Genomic DNA, 13535 nt, shown 5'->3' with positions numbered 1-13535 from the left:
AGAGAGTCTCTAAGAATAAAGATGATGAAGAAATTGTATCCTGACTATTTCAAGATGGGGAATACTCAGTTGCTGCTGAAGACTGCATTCCCTAGGCTAATGAGCAGGCTTCTGCTTTGCAATCCAAATCTTACTGGCGCTGAAAATGGTTCCTTGGATTCTAAGAAAGTGGTTTTAGAGGAATCTCGCGATTTGGAAAGGCACCTTTGGAAGAGAAGAAAACGGTCACGAGATCTTCAAGTCTTGTTCTCTGTAAAACAAGGGGTTGGTTCTGTCACCTCTGAGCTCTGGTTCTAGGGACCGATGCCTAAGTACCAACTGAACCCTTCTTGCTCCTTGGCGCATTCCAACTAATTTGTTTCCCTGGCTCTGCAGTATTGCTTCAAACCCAAGAACCACTAAGGAACATAAAAATGAGAATGAAACCTCAGCGTCTTTTCCACGCGTAATTCACACCCTCCTCTCAAAGCTCTTTTCCTCAGTCCCTAGGGTGAGAGACATACTTGAGTGGATTACAGGCGGCTTGCAGAACAACAGTTTCCGTAGTTCCGGGGCAGAAACTCAGACCTCGAAAAGGAGAGGTCCTGCCCGAAGTCAACCAGCTCATTAGTGGTGTGAGCAAACTTCGAACTCCCATGTCCCCCTCCAGTTCAATCACCAGCCCCTTTCGCAAGCACACTCTCAGAAACACCTGCTGCGGACCCGCGTGAGTGGTGGAGATTTTATTAGGCGCCGGCGGCGGGCGTCTCCCGGGCTGCGTGGAGGGCCGGCGGCTGGAGCTAGACCCTGCAGCAGTGTTTGCTCCGGCCCCTGCACTCGGCCGGCAGGATGGAGCAGCCGTGGGTTTTTTGGTGTTTGCAGGTCCCACCCATATTTTCACATTGCTGATTTCTCTTTTCTCTTTTGAGTCCTGCAAAGGAAGGGGAGGGGGGAAAAATGAACAAAAAGAAATAAAGGCATGGTGAACCAAAACAACGAGTTCATCTTGTACAGTGAGAATCTGACCATTGCTGTCTCGACCAGAGCAGGCAGAGGCCAAAATTAACTCTCTACCTGCTTTGGCGTGCCCTGCAAGCTTAGAGTGGTTTTCACGCTTTTTTAAGTGGTAGAAAAATAAAAACAGAAGAAGAATGACTCATGAAAATGTATGAAATTCAAATGTTAGTGTCTGTAGCTAATTTAGTTTTATAGGAAGACAAGTGCGCTCCTTCCTTCCCACACTGCCACAGCCACGTGGGGACGAGCTGTCACCGTGACCTGTGGCCCACAGGGCCTAACCTGGCCACACTTGGTGTCTTTCCTTATTTTAAGGAGGGGAAGGTCCTTATTTTAGGGAGGGGAAGAGAGGGAGAAAGAGAGGGAAACATCAATGTGTGGTTGCCTCTCAGGCGCCCCCTACTGGGCACCGGCGGACCTGGCCGTTGGCCTGGCCCGCAACCCAGGCCTGTGCCCTGTCAATTGAACCAGGACCCTTTGGTTCCCAGGCCGGCGCTCAGTCCACTGAGCTACACCAGCCAGGCCTGGATGAAGAAACTTTAGATCAGAGATATACTTCCCATGTTTGTCTAAAAAGCTTCCTAAAGTGCCTTCTTCTTTGTCAAAAGGGCAAAATGCTACAAGCAAGAGCCCAGTGGGGAGACACAGGAAGCGCCCATTCTCACCCCTGGGTGCGCGAGGACGTAGCAGCCCGTGGAGAGCGCCTGCGCGCACGCTCCTGGGCCGACTGCAATGCCAGGGGTCCGGTGGGGGGGCTCCAGCACCTCAGAAGGCACCATGGGAGCCGACAGAGCCTGACAGAGACCGACTAGCAGGCGCGGGGAAGCCGTGGATGAAGGAGCGTTTCCGTCGGAGCTAATTGCTTCGTGAACGCCAGGGGCTGGGATGGAAAGCAAACCCTGCCAGGAATGAGGGGCCTGGGCTTCTAGGTCCGGATCCCCCCGCCCTCAACTATAGCTTTCCTCTGGATGCCGCAGATCTTCCTAATTTTTCATAAGGAGGCATGCTAAAAATAATGATTGATTATATATGTAATTCGTATGTATTTATATTCATGTTATAAAGATGGAGCTATAGTTATCTTTGATAGCATTTCTATTATAGTATAAATATGGATATACATTCATATACAGAAGTGGGCAAAAGTGGGTTTATAGTTGCGATACAAATAAATGAGACAATAAGTAATAAATAACACAAGAATGAACACTGTTTCACATGCTCACAACTGTAAACCTACTTTTGCCCACCCTGTATACCCCTATCTATACTTATATTTACACGTGTGTGTCCATATTTACACCTGCTGCATGTGCGTTTCCACTAGGCTGTTCAAATATGTCCGGCTGTCCATTTTCTTGACGCAAGGTGAGCTTTACCTTTTGGGTCATTGGGCAGGGCTTCAGGACTTGCCTGGTTCATGAATTTTGAGCGGAAGTGACACGTGTCCTGGAGCCCCAAGGTGTCCGCATGGGGCTCCTGGGAGCGTGGGCCTGTGACGTGGGGACCAGCGACTTTCCCGGTGGCAGCTGCTCTGTCAGCTGGTTCTGAGCGGCCGTAGTGAGCAAAGCTCCTCTCTGACCACGATTGACTTGTATCGTGACCAGAAAGAAGACGTTGCTCCTTTACGATGCCAGGATTCAGATATTGCTGTCACCCGGCGAGCCTGCCACGTGCCGCCAAATGCACGAGGTCGCCAGGGGAAACCGGGGCACTCAGTGAAGTGTGAGTCTCAGATAACAAAAAGTCCTTTAGTGTGAGTCTGCTCCAAGTATTGCAGGGGTCATAGTCATACTAAAAAGTATTCAGTATTTTACGGTTAATTTCATAAGTAAGTTTGTTCTCTGGGAGAATGTTCGTCTATCACCAGCACAAGTGGTGGGCCACCTTGGGAAAATCTTCCTAATTTCTTCATGCTTCTCCTCCCTTACTCGTCAGGTGGGGCATGCTGTGCACGCCATGCCTCCTTCCGCTACTTGGCCAGTCGGCCGCTATGTATTTCAGTGCCCCATTGACGACGAGACATGTTGGCCCTCTCTGCTCCAGGCTCCTAGCTCGGCCACCGCATGGTCCCACCAGCTGGACCCACAGTTTACCTGATGCTGCCTGCGCAAGACACACAAGGAAGAGGAAGAGAAGGAACAGGAGCCTCATTGTGGGAAGCAAGTTTTTGGGACCACAGGAAGAGCAGGCGGCGTCTGGGGGTGGCTCTTTCCTCAGGGCGCATCAGAGGAGGCAGGCGGTCTGGAAAGAGTGTGAAACTTTCAGCCAGAGAGGAAAAGCCTGTCTTCCTACCGAAGCTGCTCAGCTGTGGCTTGGGTGTAATTTGGGACTGTTTTGTCTATAGGCCTGTGGTTACGGATCCAGCTTTCTGCCTGACAAAGGGGAAGACCTTTATAGCCAGTCAGCATTTTCTAGTTGATTTTCACTTGTGCTTTGACTTTGAGGTTTGGGACTTTTTCTGTGTGAGAAAGAAATAATTTAAAAACTGAGTTGTTTCAGCAAATCATCCAGTTATTCATTCATCTTTGTTGCATATTCTACACCCCTGTATTGCAAGTTAGTTTCTTGATTAGGAATGTGAAGGACATCTCCCTTTTCAGAAGATAAACAAGGAGGTGAAATTTTGTAAATGAAAATGATCTCTCCTTTTTTACTTTGTCTTTTTTCCCCCTTGCTACCTATTAAAAGAGCATTGATCCATCCTAGACAAGCTCTTACCATGCCAAACTGGCAGATGTCACAGCCAGGTAAGACCTTGGGGACTACGGTGTTTCTTTTTCTTTTTTGTTAATTAAAAAAATTAAATTTATTGGGGTGACATTGGTTAAGTAAGATTACATAAATTTCCCCATTGCATGTCACTTATGAAATGACACCACAGATGACTAAGTTGATATAATTTGTTCTTTTCTCTCTTAGTGAAGCGAAGGTTAAAGGAGGGTTTGAATCTTTGTATCAGCAGGTGCATTTTTCACTAGAGGCCTATTTCGGTTTTGTGCTATTCACTTAAAAATAGAGTAAGTGTTGTAATCTGTTTAAATAAGTCACACTTAATTCCACATAGTAGTTCTGAGGGTTTTACTTCCTTGATCCCAGCAAGAGAATAATAACAATAATAATAAATAATAATAGTAATAATAGAATAGAAAGTATAGACCAAAAGCTTTTGTGCACATTCTTATCTCCTATGCTTGTATACTGAAAGCAACCATTTTAAAAAAAAGATTTTATGTATTTATGTTTAGACAGAAGGGAAGGGAGGGAGGAAGAGAGGGGGAGAAACATCCATGTGTAGTTGTCTCTCACGCGCCCCCTGCTGGGGACCTGGCCCACACTCAGGCATGTGCCCTGACTCGGAATCGAACCAGTGACTGTTTGGTTTGTGGGTTGGAGCTCAATCCACTGATCCGCACCAGCCAGGGCTGAAAGCAACCAGTTTTACTGACTCCCCAATTGCTATGATTTAGTCCCACCCCTTCTTCTACCACCTATGGCTCTCTCCTGAACACTCACCTTACAACAGGTTCCTTCGCCCTTCACAGGCTGTCTGCTGCTGTCCTCTCAGGCAGGGACACCTAGGAGCAGCTGCCCATTGCCACACAATTAGGGGCCAGGTCAGGTCAACAATGGGCAGGGGAAGGGCTGAGTGAGGTCAGCATGCATTATGACCCCTTACGGACAGGCGTCGCTTTGGTGGAGAAGTGAGGGTGAGTCAGACTGGAGTGGTATCAGCGCCCCGAGGGCCGGGTGAGCAGTGGGGACTGTGTAGACCCTCCCTCCGAAGGGTTTTGCTGAAACAACTAAGCAAAGACAAGAAGCAGGCGAGACCAGCGTCTCCACTCTCGCCCACTGTCTGTGTTGTCCGCCTTCTGGGGGTCAGTCCCCGCGTCTGTGTTCCATGCTCGGCTGCCCCCTTTTACTGGCACCTTCAAAGGGACCGCTTTTCTACACCGCTGACCTGCCTCATGTTGTGTCCCCCGGGACAGACACGCTGTCCGACTAGCTCTGCCCCTGAAGGGGTCGCAGTGCATGGAGCCGCGCTCCCCTCAAAGGCCCGCTCGGGAGTGACGCAGACCGAGTCCACGTCCACCGAGGTTTTATAGCCACAGTTAGAAGTTGACCCACATGAACCAAAAAAAGTGAGGACTTGGGCAGAGTTGAGGAGGGGATCGGGGGTGGGGTCCCTGAGGAGCAGGGGCTCCGTGGGGCCTGCGTGGAGGAGGCGCCTATCGGAGGGGTGATGTGGGACAGGCCAGGGCACTCAGGGCCGGGAGAGGCCTGTGCATGCTGGGAAAGCCCGGGGGTCCCTGGGGGCTCAGTGAGCCCAAGGGGCCCCTAAACCTGAAAACCAGAGGAAGATCCCACCTCGGGGTCCCTGACAGTTAGCAGGGGAGCTTCAAAGGGGCCCCAAGGGATTTAGGGATTGGCCTGTGTGATCGATCTTCGCACAATGACCACAAGACCAGAGAGCGAGAGTCTCGGTTTTTGAACCAAGCAGTTTAATTTGATTTAAATTCGATGTCTTCGCGAAGGGCACGCCTCTGACTGCTCCTCTGGGACCACTGTTTCCTCGCTTTCAAATTTTATCTGCAGCATTTTATTCCCGGGAAACAGTTGCCTATTGCTCTTTTACCTCCAAAGCAGCGAAACGGCAAGCATGAGCCCCCTTTCCTGTGGCAGGAAGCAGGAGTTTCACGCACAGAAACACCTAAAAGGAAAATAAAAAACAGCAAAAGAGTGTCAGAAGATCGAAGCACCATTTCCGGAAGCGATCTGCATCTGTGTCCTTGAGTGAACCCCCAAGGTCATCGTCACTGCACTAGGATAATAAGTGATGGGTCTGTAATGTTAGGATCCAGTTTCCAGACAGAGACTAGAACTGCTGGGGTTTGAGAGGATCCTTACATTTCTAGAACCAGTGCGTTCAAGGTTCTGAGCTGTGGCTGAGGGACGGACTAGATTCCTCCCACAGAGAGGAAGTCGCCAGGAAGCCCTGCTAGGTCAGGCTCACACGCAGGCCCCTGGTTTCAGAATCAGGAACAGCCAGCGGGTGTCTACGTTTTATCTCTTTGTTTTCCAAATCATTTTCCTCAGTGCGGTACTGGAGCTGAGGTGCAGCTTAAAGTGTAGCAATTGTTTAAGGAGAACTTGATATCCCAGTAACTTATAATTGAAAAAAAGAAGTTTTGAGGACTCCTTTTTAAAAATTATTTTTAAAGACTTTTATGTACTTATTTTCAGAGAGAGGAAGGGAGGGAGAGGGAGAGAAATGTCACTGTGTGGACGCCTCTCGTGCGCCCCCTGCTGGGGACCTGGCCTGCGTGCGCCCTGACTGGGGTCAAAGGGGCAGCCCCTGGGTCCGCAGTCTAGCGCTCGGTTTACGGAGCCCCGGCAGCCAGGGCTTTGGGAGTAGCATCTCCAATCTCTGAGAAGCATCTCAGACCTTACCCTTCCTCGACCCTCCCGCCATAGCTACTTCAGTCTTTCCGCCTTTCTTCCCATCGTCCTGCCTTTCTGCCTCCCTCCCTGACACCGTTCTGGGTTGGAATACAGCCGTGAACAAAACGGATACAACGACAGCCTTCCAACATTGTTTCTGACCCCTCATGGGGGACCTCACGTCTCAGCCTCATGCGTCTCTCTCCCCCCGACTCCTCTCTTCCTTCCTCCTTCTAGTCCATTTCTGAACCACCGAGGACACAGTCAGACATGGGCATCTAGCTTCCAGGGCCTCCGTGGATGGGCGGCTCCAAGCCTGAGCCAAGAGTAGCCCTGTCGGGGGTGTGTCCTGGGGATTTTCAAGCTGAGGAGACAAAGGCACAAAGAAGGTGTCCCCAAACAATGGCTGCCCACGGCTAGGATGGGCCTGGCTATTCTTGGCTGTTCTCTAGGTTACTGGAGACGCCACCCTTTAATTTAAGACTTAGCAAGTGACACTCTGCACTTCTGTCCTCGGACAAAATCAGATTTCTTGCTTTTGTTAAACAAGAAAAGCCAACCGACGGAGACTTGCTCTGTTGGCAGCATCCGCTCTTGGAGAACGGCGAGCAGATGACTTAGAAGCTGGCGGCGCCTTCGGGGAGGCTCGGAAAGGGCTGCGGATTGCAGTATAAGGTTCTGCGCCGTGTCCCACGGCGGCGATGGGCAAGGCGCTTGGATCTCATGAGCGAGTCAGACACTCTCTTTGGTCTAACAGTGTGCGTAGAAGAGAGAAGTCAGAGAAGGAACGGAGGGAGGAGAAGGAGAGAGGAGAGGGAGAGCGATTAGGGCCCTGTCCTTTCCAGCTGTTCGGCTGCCTCGTTCGTTCTGCCCTCTCACCTGACACAGACAGCAGGAACACAAAGAAGAACGCAAGCAGCAGCTGGTGGATCCTCATGCTGGCGGCTGGCGGCTGGCGGCTGGCTGGAGAGGAAGCTGAGCTTCGCTCCTTATATACAGTTCGAGGTTCCAGCAGGGTTCAGCATGGGCTGCAACTCCAGTGATTTCAGAGCAATTAGATTGTTCACCTCACCTGTGTGTCATGAGAAAGTCCCTTAGAGAACAAAGCATCCCTAGTCCTCTCTATGCAAATCGGGATGGGGAAACTCCTGGAGAACACTTCCCGCCTTTGGGACCAGATGTCTTCTTGTCTTGCGCAGTTCAGGCGGGCCCGGCCGGGACGGGGCAGGGCTGTGTCGATACGGAAACAGGCTTCCCGGGGCTCTCCTGCTTGCCCTGTGGGACTTCGGATCTTCCGATGCTGTGCTTTCTGCACAGTCCCAGGTCACATTAGGAGCCAGGTCTTTCCCCAATAATTGCAAGGGGCACGAGGCAGGAGGGCCTGAGCCTCTCAGGCTGCCACGGACGGGGACAGTCATGTGGAAATCTCCTAACTTTCACCCTCATCCCGTGTGGGAGGTGATGGCACAGGTACGTGCTCTGATTCTCGTCCTCGGAGAGAAAAAACAGAGGAGGAAACAATGACCACACCTGTCTCCTTGGAGTCTCTGTATCACAAAGCAAGGACAGCCCTTGCAGCCTGGGGCCACTCAGGTACTCAGGTGACATCCAGCTGTACCAACACCAGTGCTTGAGAGCCAGCGACGCATCCTCTCTTCAAACGTGTCCAAGCTGGGCTCTCCTTCTCATTCGGAGCCAGTAGGGGCCCCCTGAAGGAACGGCATGTGCTTCACATCCTCTCTGTTGTCGGTGGGGCCCTGTTCTGAAGGCATCCGTGACCTCACGCCCTGTGAGGTCTCCCGGTGTCCCCCAGGACCTTCCGGGGGAGCGGTGGGTGCCAGCAGGTGTCAGGGTGGTGGTGGCCGTCCCCGGGGAGTTTCTGGCGGGCTGTGGCGGGGCGCGGAAGGGTGTCGTGAAGGAGTCCCTGTCACCGGTGCGCCATGTCTCTGCGGTCGCTTCGTTCCCCGCGTGGTGAGCGGGCTTGCACTGGGAACCTGTCCCCGCCATCCTGACCCTAACAATCTCCCTTCTTAATTAATTTTTCCAAAGCGTATCCGATCCTATTCTTTCATTTTAAATCTACCTCTTTCTTAATGTTTGATATCTCAAGTGTTTTTTTTTTAAATAAAGAACATGCATCTAAGTCTCATTTTTTACTGAATTTACAATCTCTTCCTTTAAAAGTGAGTGTCTAGACTCTTAGTAGCAGAATTAATTTCATCCCGTAGAGTCAGACTTCCATCTGGCTTCATTTTTCCTTTTGTCTAAAGAAATTCTTCTTCTTCTTTTTCCCCTCTCCCTCCCCCTCCTCCTCTTCCTCCTTCTTTTTAAAATAGTGTCAGCTTTTGCAGGTGAGGCATTTCCTTAGATTTCTTGCTGTTGTTTAAAAAGTTTTTTCTTCTCTGAAGAATAGACCTCACTTTTTTAGAGCAGTTTTAGGTTCACAGCGAGACTGAGGGGAAGGAACAGAGATTGCCCATACGCCTCCCGCGCCCCCCCCCCCGCCGCCCCCCGCACCGCCTCCTATAACCAGCATCCGCACCGGACGGTGGTCTTGCTGAAAGGATAAACCTGTGCTGGCCTATCCTCATCACCCAGAGCCCATCTTACTGTTAGTTTTGAAATATATTTTTCTGGCATGGCGTTCTAGGTGGACAATTTTTTTCCTTTTGGTACTTATCAGCGTTGCCTCATTTCATTCTGGCTCTCTTAGAGTGTGGTGAAAAGTTTGCTGTAATTTCTCTTTTTTTGTTCCTCTGAATTTAATGGGTCTTTCTCTCAGGCCACTTTTTCAGGTTTGCTCTTGATCCACTGGGGAATTGGGTTGTGATGTGCTTAGTGTGGTTTTCTTTGTTTAGTCAGCTTAATGCCTCTGAGCACTGACCTTTTTGGTTGATAGCCCCATCGGATTTGGAAAATGGCAGCCATTCTTTCCTCAACTGCATCTCCCCTCACCCGCCCTCTTTCTGGCTCCACACACGTATCACGGATGCTTGGTTTTTCCTGCAGGCCACTGTTGACTTGTTTTTAGCCTTTCCTTCATCTCTCTGTGCTTCATTTCTTCATTTGGTTTGTCTTAATCCAGGCTCAGGTTTACTCATCTTTTCTTCTGCCACGTCATCGGTTGTTAATCCAATTCAGCATAGTTTCTACTCAGATACTATTTTTCATCTGTGGAAGGTTCCATCTGCTTCTGCGTAGCTTTCACTCATCTCCTCAGCACGATGCTTTTTTTTTTTTCCCCCTCCTCAAACTTGGAGCCATTTATAAGATTGGTAACCGTTCTTGCGAGCTCCTTGTTGCCAACACTGTCGAGCTCCTTGCTGCCAATTCTGTCGTCTTTGCCGTTCCAGGGCCTGTTTGTACGAATTGATTTTTCTCTTGGTCATAGACCATACGCTCCTGCTCCTTTGCAAGCCTAGCATTTCTGATTGGACTCCATATATTACACAGCTTATATTGTTGAGTGGCGGACTTGGCTGTTTTCCTTACAAGAATGTTAGAGTCATTCTGGCTCACGTTGAAGTTGTTTGCAGATCCATTTGATTCTCTCGGGACTGGTTTTTGTCAGCAGAGTTTCAGAGCAGTTACATAGAGTTACTCCAGAGCTCAGCGGTCCTACTCCTAACGCAGCTGCTTTCTGAGGATGGCCTGTGGCCTGTGCCCTCTGCCGGTGGAAACACGCCCTTTCCAGCCTGTGTGCTTCTGGGAGTCGTTCCTCTAGTCCCTGGGGCTGCTTTCCTCTGGCTTGTGAACTTGCACCCTACGCCTGCTCGGCTCAGTGCTCAGGCCAAGATTCCCCGGGCCCTCTCTGCAGCCCCCAGGAGCTCCACGTCTAGGGGCTCCTCCCGGTTCCCTGCCCTGGAAATGGGGGTGCCTCTTGCCGGCAGAGTCCTCGGCTGCTTCGACTCAGAGGAGCGCTGGTCTGCTGGCCTGGAACCTCGTGGGTGGGAGATGCTGCAGGCCTCTCCTCACAGTCTTGCTCTGCTGCTGCCTGGGGTCTAAAACGCCGCTGCACACCTGTGTCCGGTTCTCCAGCTGCAAACCCTGGGAGGGCGGGTCCCATAGCCGCGAACCCTTTTCTAAGATTTTATTTATACGTTATTTTATAGAGAGGGGAAGGGAGGGAGAAAGAGAGGGAGAGGAATACCAGCGTATGAGAGAAGCATCTATTGGTTGCTTCTTGCACGCCCCTAACCAGGAACCTGTCCTGCAACCCAGCCATGTGCCCTGACTGGGAATCAAACCGGCGACCTTCCACTTTGGGGGACGATGCCCAACCCACTGAGCCCAGCCAGGGCTTGTTTCTGCTTTTTTAAGACTTTATTTATTTATTTATTTATTTGAGAGAGCGGAAGGGAGGGGGAAAGAGAGGGAGAGAAATTAATCCTTTTTTGATGCCAGGCCCTCTCCGAGGCAGGGTCCACACGGCTGAGACAAGGTCCGTGCCCTTCACGGTGGGTCAGATATTAAGCTTGGAAATGGGCACAAGCACACGATGCAAAAGTCAAGCAGGACTGTAGACCGAGCGCTGGAGGCGGACCCCGTGCTGAATCACAGGGGCGGCCGTACTTGCTTGGAGCGCGAGCTGTGTTTTCAAGGAGGCAGAATTTGGGAGGGCTCCTCGGGGACGGGCTAACGTTTGAGAACAAGCTAGGAGAGAGATCACGCGTGGGGCGGGAGGTCGGCCAGAGCGGGACACGGGTCAGAGGAACGCAGGGGCGTCGTTTGCAGGAGAGCCCGGCGCCCCCATTTCTCTGAGGCGTCAGCTGCTCCGCAGGATTTGGGGTGACCCGGGGGGACGCAGCGACGTCTTAGAGACAGAGCTGATGGGGCGGTGCTGAGTCGGGTAGAGAGGGGAGAGCTCACAGCCCTGGGTGACAACACAGCAGAGTGTTTCAGGGCAAACAAGGGGTCCGAGTTCCCCGGGGTGTGAAATTGACAAAAGAGGAACCGCCCTTGGCGGCTCATTCAGGGCCCCTGTGGCTTCTCTAGAGATTAGACTTGACCTGAATTACAGGTGAGTCACGCACACTTTCTAAGGAGCCGATGTGGCACAGCGACCACCATGACCAGGATTTTAAAAACACAAACCTGCAATTTTTTTTTTGAAAAAATATTTAATCGAACGGACAGAGTCCCAGCAGGTGTCTTTGCCCTCGACGGCGTTCTCCGCGTGTCCTGGGTCGGTCACTTCTTCCTGCGGCAGCACTTCCGGCCACGGAGAGAGCAGGTGCCTATCTGTTCCTCCTTCGGGAGGCACGTCAGCGCCGCGCAGCGGCCGTTCCTGACTTTGCAAAAATACCTTTGCACTCTGGTTATGAGCCCTGCATTGCCTGCCAAGACAAAGTGGAGTAAGTCGGAGGGTTCTGGGAGGGCGGTGGGTATAAGTGCAGGACTTTCGGAATTCCTCAAGGAACCAATTTGTTGTCTTTTATTATGTTTTTTATTTCTTTATTTCTTGTTTTATAAAACCAGGTGTCAGGTAGAAGGTGGCACCAGGCACCCAACCAACAAGGTAGCTAAGGGCTATGGATCAGCTCTGAGCCCCCCACGGCGCTGGCGAGTGTGCCCATGGGGAGCGCCCACAGTAAGGGACATGCAGAAGGGCTGGGCCGGCCGTGGTCGCCGGGACGGCTCCAGGGCCCCAAGACGCTTCCTCCAACCACTAAGCTAACAGGATGGAAGCCTGTGCGTCTGTTCTCAGATTAGGTTGGTGTTTTCTGCTGGTATTAAAATGTTGGTGTCACATCCTTTATCAGGTATGTCTTTCCATAAAAAGGTGTCTTTTGTGAGCTACCTAGTCTGTTAAGGGGGTGGGGGTTGGGGGGTTGGGGGGTTGGGGGGCTGAGGGGGGAGAGGTAAGGGCCTAAGAAGCACAAACTGGTAGTTACAAAACAGTTACGGGGAAGTAGGTAAAGCATAGGAAATAAAATCAATAGTAATTGCGGTAACTGTGTGAGGTGCCAGTTGGGGTTCTGGAAATATCAAGGGAATCACTTTGTAAAGTATGTAATTGTCTTGTACACATAAAACCAGAACAAAATAAAGTTGAAGGGAAGAAAAAACAGAAAAAAATCGTGGATCAAAAAAAGGTTGGGAAACCTGCTCTCAGTTTCCTGATCCTTGTCAGGAAGAAGATTGGTATCTCTTTCCTACACAACAAAACTACGTGGTCTATGGTTTCCTGAGGAATGAGGAGGGACAGACTTGAATGACATGCCTCCCATCCTTTCCACCCTCTCCCTCCCAGCCCGTCCTACCTGGAACAGGTGTCAGGCACAAGAGCAGCAATGCAAAGACCAGGTAGAAGATCCTCATGGTCGATGGCTTCACAGCGCACGGCGACTGGCCGGGAGGATGTGCTTGTTGACTTTATAAAGGCCCCAGGTCCCAGCCATAGGCAGAGTGAGCCATGGTGGCAATTCCTGTAATATCACAGTGATGACAGCATGACGTCGTCCCTGGCGCTTCATGCCGATGCCTCTTACCATGCAGACCGCACCCACCAAGCCGGAGGTTAGCGACAAACCGAGGGGGTGAAGCAAAGTTTGAGATGAGCACACAGCTGTCCTCATGCCCTGGGGCTCCGGGAGTGGGCCCTGGGTTGACTCCGATCTGGCTGCCGGTGTAGACGGGAAGCACCTGCCTCTTCTCCGATCAGACCTGGGGCATGTCCCTGGGAGCTGACTGGTCCTCGCTACGGGACTTCCGAGCTTTCTGCCTCCTCCCTAAAGTCCTGGGAGTGTCTGCAGCCACCTGGGAACCTCATCCGTCCAGCCCAGGACATATTCAGAACTAGGTGTAAACTCGGGCTGGGTCACACCCTGAGGCCGCACAGGTACACCTGAAATTGAGGTAAAACAGGATCACCTTTTGGGTGATGAAGAAAGGGAGGAGAAATGGGCCGCGTTCCTGAGGCCCTGACCCGGTGCCCCCCGGCCATCACGGGGTGCCGTGACTTGGGCGAAGCACAGCTCACCCTTCATTGCTGTCTGAAAACTGCCACATTCATGAGTCAAGAAGGTGTCTCATTTTCCCTCATCAGAGAAGGAGCATGCTGGGGTGCTAGACTGGAGGGCCTGGCATCTCCTCCT

General features: G+C 51.4%; 1 protein-coding gene across 1 annotated transcript; it reads right to left on the bottom strand.

The window, feature by feature from the left end:
• Window positions 1-11628: 11628 nt before the first annotated feature.
• On the bottom strand, window positions 11629-12759 carry LOC129064715 (beta-defensin 103A-like). The gene is made up of 2 exons (XM_054565831.1): window positions 12702-12759; window positions 11629-11774 (listed from the first exon to the last, which is right to left on the bottom strand). Exons 1-2 carry the CDS (start codon window positions 12757-12759, stop codon window positions 11629-11631), a joined length of 204 nt encoding a protein of 67 aa, XP_054421806.1.
• Window positions 12760-13535: the final 776 nt, after the last annotated feature.

The sequence above is a fragment of the Pteronotus mesoamericanus genome, unplaced genomic scaffold (genome assembly GCF_021234165.1).
Source record: "Pteronotus mesoamericanus isolate MK-2021 breed Mesoamerican mustached bat unplaced genomic scaffold, CSHL_Meso_final contig_169, whole genome shotgun sequence".
Lineage (NCBI taxonomy): Eukaryota > Metazoa > Chordata > Mammalia > Chiroptera > Mormoopidae > Pteronotus > Pteronotus mesoamericanus.
This window is presented reverse-complemented; position numbering and strand designations above follow the sequence as displayed.